Below are 6,099 nucleotides of genomic sequence, written 5' to 3'. Positions count from 1 at the left end.
TTTCAGACTCATGATCAGAAGGATCATACCTATGTCTCATCATAATAAGAAGTTCCTGGATCTGGAAACAGTGTCCTCTTTCTCCCGAACTGAGGTAAGGAGTCTAACACAGAGAAATGTGTATAAACATGCCTATTTACTCCCAGAATTGTCAAAATTACGTTTTGTCAGCAGAACATGCAACCCTCCCCCTCCCTTCTCTGGTGAGCTAAACAACAACAAAAGCTGGTTATAAGCTAACACTCTGATGAACACTTTCATTAGCTTCTCACATTGTATGAAAGTGTATTCACCAAGTTTCCAAACTGAACAATGTTAGATGCACTTTTAAGAACGTTTCACTAATGCCAGCTAATAGCATCTAATAGCAAAGCTTACCCAGGGATGTCCTTGACAACTCCTGTCAGTATTGCTGACACTAGACAGAAGCAAACTTCACTGGTTCATTGATTTGCAGACTCCATTCACAAAACTTTACAGTTTCTTTGAGAGTAAATAGATGTGGATACCAGCAGAGATTAACCGCAGACTAACTGGCAACCTGTCCAGGGTGTGACCCGCCTCTCGCCCTAAGACAGCTGGATTCGCTCAATGGATTGATGGATGGAAGTTAAAACAGGGCTTTACTCTAGCTTAGCTTGTTACCTAGTAAAGACTCTTCGATGATGAGGAAGAAGACAGAGAATCATTCACCTCTAGATTAATGTGTTGTGAACACTTTATAATAGCACCTATGCAGAAATAAATAGAGAGACCAAATGTGGTTTGTTACAGTATCACCAATCACCAATGTGGGTGTAAACTCCTTAGTGCACTCTAAAAAAAGATCTGCTGGCTTAACGTAAAAAAATTAAGGTAACAATTTGCATGGATCTTTTTAAGTTACTTCAGCTTAGCCACTATAGCGTAAATGCCACAAGAGTTCTCTAGTTAGGCAAACTCTATTCCTTACGTACAAACAACATGATTTGCTTTGTCCTCTACAAGCTTAATTAAGTTGAACCAACTTAATTTTAATTGTTTAAAAAATTACTCCATTTAGTTATTAAAACTTATTTTTTTACTTTTATTCTACTCAGAAATATCCATGCAAATTGTTACCTTAATTTTTTTGAGTACTAATAACTTACAATAACTTATAACTTACAATTATACAATAAATTACACATTGAAATTCCAGTTTTATGATCAAACTGTTTATTAGAACACCAGTCCACCATTCCAGACTCATTGACATTTCAATAGCAGACAAAATTGTTGCCTCCATAAAATAAATGACATAAAACACCCCTGTAAATCTGTCTCAAAAAGACTGAACATTTTGACAGTCATGCTCTGATTCAAGTTTGTTTGTGTTAAAGTGATAGTTTAGGTTTTTTTAAGTATGAAGTACATTGTGAGTGTATTACACACAGTAGACAGCAGTCAGCACATTCCTGCCACCAACACGCACGATAGGCTCAGTTTGTTTGTGTGACTTTGGTAAATCTGAACTAACCCGAACTAACACCAAAGTCACCAAATAACACAATTACACTTACTGATCAAGGCAGCAGGAGACCAGCAACTCCTGTGTGCTGTCAGGTAAAATTGCTGTTTTTGTCCATGGACGCTGGTGGGCCAGAGCGATTGAAACAACAAGCAGTAGAACTTCTCTTTCCTCACAGAAAAGGCTGTCTGATAGCAAAATAAAGCAGTAAACATATTCTTGATATAATGTACATTTAAACTGACATCAGTTTTATTAGGATGGAGGCTCATCTTGCGTGCCGGTGGCCCCGTCTGCTTCTCCGTAGGTGGAGCTTACTGACTGCCATCTACTGTGTGTAATACACTCACAATACATATGTACCTCATATACAGCCTCACTTCAAAAGACCTGAGCTATCCTTTTAAAGTGCATTATTTTTAACTAGGTGTACTTAATGCTCAACGCTCAACTTTACACCTACTGCCTACTGTACAGTATGTAACACAACACATTGCAAACAACAGTGGAACATTTCCCGTTTAATTTGAGGATAGCCTCACTCTTCACATTTTTTAGTACAACAGTTTACTTTTTAGTGACATTACCTTAGGACTGGCTTTCAGATCATCCAGCTCGAGGAATATCTTTTGAAACACTTCAAAAGTGTTTTTCAAAAGTGTTTTTCAGTTCTTTTGGGTAGCTGAGGTTGAGTGCATATATCAGCCCCATTAGCAAGGCACAGGCTCTGGGTACATCCAGGTCTGCTAGGACTTCTGTTCCTTCAAGTATGATCCTTGCGCTGGCTGGATCAGACGTTGTGGCACCTCTGGTTACAATCTTCATCACTTCATTGGTAATATCGCCGCCACCATCCTGGTAGATCAGAATCAATATAAATGTTTTAAGTAATCATACTTATACATGAGAGTAACACAAAATAGGGCTGCAACTAACAATTTTAGTTATCTGATTATGTCTGTGAAGGTTCTCTTTGCAAGCTCCTTTGACGATTATCTGATTAGTTGTTTGGTCCAGAAAATGTCAGAAAATGGTGAAAAATGTCAATGTTTCTCAGAGCCCAATATGATGACCTCAAATGTCAAACATATTCAGTTTGCTGTCATAGAGGAGTAAAGAAACCAGAAACGATTCACATTTATGAAGCTGAAACCAGAGAATTTGGACTTCTTTTTCTAAAATAATTACTTAAACCGATCAATCAATTATCAAAATAGTTGCCGATTAATTTAGAAATCAATTAATAATAGATTAGATCGTACCTCTAATACAAAGTATAGTCATGTCTGATTTACCTGCTCTTTGAAGAGATCCTCCTCCTTTTCCCTGAGATACACCACTAAGCCACGGATAGCGACCTCTCGACTTCTCTCCACAGAATCGTCCTGTGAATAAGAAAAAGAATGTCGAACTGCTCTTCGAGGAGGATGGGTTTTTGATAATTACATCCAAAAAAAAAAAGAAAAAAGGATTGACTTTATATGGCCTGAACTGTACCAATTATAGATTTCCAGTGATAATCAAAATAATGAATTGATCATTTCAAAGAGCCATTTCTCTGAAATGATCAATTCATGAACTTGAAAAATCCAGGTAACAAATAGAAAAACTGCAAAATCTTGCAAATTACTCTGCCAATCATGATCCACATCACCTATAATTTGTTTTATTATTAAGTATTTATAGTTTTAATTGATATTTGTGCCTCAAGCTCTAAACAATAATTTGACATAGTTGAGTTGTAAACAGCTACCTTTTAAGACTCAATATCACCTATTGGAAAAAAAAAGTGGATTATCCTATTTGAAATAAACTACATTTCATTCATTCATACCTCTAGCAGCATGTTCTGGATGCGCCGAATGCGCATTTTTGCAGCCCCTCCTCTTGAGGACAGCAAGGACATTATTTTCTGAGAGTACTGGTCCAGCTTTGCCATGAATGTTGTCTCCAGGTTAACAGTGGTGATCCTTCTGAATTCTTGGTTTATCTGTATAAAAAAAAAAAGGCACAAATAGGCACAACATGTTAATGTATACAATTTACTTTAAAAGAATACATACTGCAAATTATCTTATGGAAAAATATTTACCTGAACTGCATCAAAAAGAGCAGGCCATCTTTCTTTCAGGTCATTGATTTTTGGTGCTTGATTGACAACTTCCTGCCTGCGAATGGAGAATGTTATGTTATGTTTCCAAATCAAAGATATTTTTTCTTAAGTGATACAACTGCGCTTATGTATCTGCAGTTAACACCCAAAAGAGCAAAATTATATTTTATGTGCTAATGCACACTCAATGTAATGTCATTAAAACAACTAGTTTATGAATGTTACTTAAGATCTTTCCTGTGGCGTTTCTACAACATGGCGTTCGCTTCCTCGCCCGCGTTTTTTGACTGAACTTTGACACAGGCTGTTCTTCAGCTAGGGCTCAATTAACAAACTTCAATCTCACATAAAAATAACTCTAGGACTTAAACATCAAAATGCATTGATGTTAAACCGAATGTATACTCAGTAACCTACATTTGTTTAGTCATGAATGTAAAATGGCCCAGCCTTTTGCTGGTCAAACCTTCATCAACGCTGCAACGATTTCAAAGTAGAAAGAAGAAAAACATGTATTACCCTGTCTTTGCAGAGTTAAAACTACTGCTACAGAAGCTCAGTGTCAATTAACACCATTTGGCTGCCACCGTAAAACAAAACTTAACAAAGACTAATGTTACGGTCGAATTACTTCACAAGTTAGCCAGAAGTGTAACGTTACTAGCTTATCACCACCACTCGCCGAGGAAGAGTTTAGTGTTGTGTAAAAAGGATTTCTTGCAGTGCGTGTTGATAGAGTTAAAGTTAGAGTTATTAGCTGCTGTGAATAAAACAAGGCAAAAAATTGTACTCACCACAAAGCTTTAACGTTTGATAACGTTCCGTACAAAATGCCGCTTCTCTGCTTTCTCTCTTTGCCTCCGTTTCTTTCGATCAGTGGTCTGAGAGCACAACATGTCTGGGCAAGTCAGCCTTGTACTCAGCTTTTAAAGGACGCTTACGAGATTTTTAAGTTGTATTAACTGAATACACTTTCATGTTAAGTTAACACAGAAATGTCTGTTCAAAATCGATATATTACTGAGCTAAGACTGTTTTCTTTATTTTCATTTCGACCAACTCATTAAATTAAGTTATCAACTGATTACAATGTGTACATGCAACAAACTTAATTTTTTATGCAGAAAAAGCTATTAATTTTAAGCTTTACTTACTAACCCCATGAATCATTTTTTAGAGTGTGGTTGCACCTACTTCTAATACATTCTTGTCTCAAACTTTCCTCAACAAGGGGGAAGCTACGTCACACACAAGTTCCTTGAAGGGAAAGTTAACCATTTGTAAACTTAAAGGAGGGCTGTTACATGGATAAACACATTTGGGCTCTTTGATTTATGCTTTGACGAGGGGAGCCCTGATGTAGAGTTTTCTTTCAAACACAAGCTGGTCTTTTTAACTGTCTGTTTTATCTCAAATCAAATAATCTGCATGTGTGTATATTTTTATATGCCCATTTATACATTTCCTACATCAACCCTCACATTTTGCAAAGTTTCTCAGTAAGAATTGCACTCCCAGTTTATCACGACTAATAATAATATTACTTAGAAAAAAAAGAAAAAAAATTCACACCTGCAAGCCATTCAACCTTCCAAGGCTTTGTGAAACTGCTTTCTCATACTGAAACCACACATTCGCGATTAGACACACACTTTGTGGCTTCTTGTAAGAGAATGAATGCCCATTCACTCTGAGAGTATATTTATAAGTTCTGTGCACATCATTTATACAGAAACTAAACCGTTTCTCTTGATTATTACCTGTAGACCTCAGACTTTCCAAATATTCAAACTGGACCCGAACTGGGTGGCAGATCTGTTACTGGAAGGTCTGTACACAGTGAACTGAGCAGCAACACCAACACAGATGATTCGTAGTATATGATATTTTATTGAGAACATAAAGATGTTGTCTCTTAGTTTGTTTTTATTTCCATTTGATATTTATTGGTGAGGCATGACACAAAATTTGGTTCAGTTTTGTCCTACCTTGCAATGGTAAACAATCGTTAGAAAGTTCCTGGTTTCAGATCTGGATTCAGATCAATCGCTAACAGTTAAGCATTTATAAGAAGGGCTGAGCCACGGGTAAAACTTTAATTTAAATCCACCTATAATGTTTTGCATAATCCTGCTAACCAAAGGACAAACCAAATCAGTTAGATAATCTTGTTTGTGGAGGTAAAAGAAGGATGTTCTGCTACGCCTACTTCTGTTTCCTCTCATGCCTCTGCCCCAATTCTAGGTCTATGCACAATCTCATTTCCATGAGAAACCTTCTAACCTAAGCATCTCTATGGCGAGAAATTCAAAAATCTCAATGCATTAAAGGGGCACTACACCCATGAAAGTCAGTTTTTTTTAGTCATAGGGAGCCTTTGAAATGACAAAGTGTGTTCTATAGTTCTGGAGAAGATCTGTGGAAATGACTCTTGACATCACAGTTTCGGGTTTGGAAACTACACAATTTAGATGCAGAGTAAGTGCTGCAAAGCAGG

General features: G+C 36.8%; 1 protein-coding gene across 1 annotated transcript; it reads right to left on the bottom strand.

Moving 5' to 3' along the window:
- Positions 1 to 1,180: 1,180 nt before the first annotated feature.
- On the bottom strand, positions 1,181 to 4,509 carry LOC146709974 (uncharacterized; the record flags this gene model as incomplete). The annotated part of the gene is made up of 5 exons (XM_085457971.1): positions 1,181 to 2,344; positions 2,785 to 2,874; positions 3,324 to 3,479; positions 3,582 to 3,657; positions 4,397 to 4,509. Coding segments are annotated over 5 exons (651 nt in total), but the record flags the coding sequence as incomplete, so codon positions are not given.
- Between the last annotated feature and the right edge of the window lie 1,590 nt (positions 4,510 to 6,099).

Source organism: Copadichromis virginalis, linkage group LG5 (genome assembly GCF_057382275.1).
Source record: "Copadichromis virginalis isolate Kocher_CV1m ecotype Utaka linkage group LG5, C_Virginalis_male_GT1.1, whole genome shotgun sequence".
NCBI classification, from domain to species: domain Eukaryota; kingdom Metazoa; phylum Chordata; class Actinopteri; order Cichliformes; family Cichlidae; genus Copadichromis; species Copadichromis virginalis.
The sequence above is the reverse complement of the archived record's forward strand: the minus strand, read 5'-3'. Positions and strand labels throughout refer to the sequence as shown.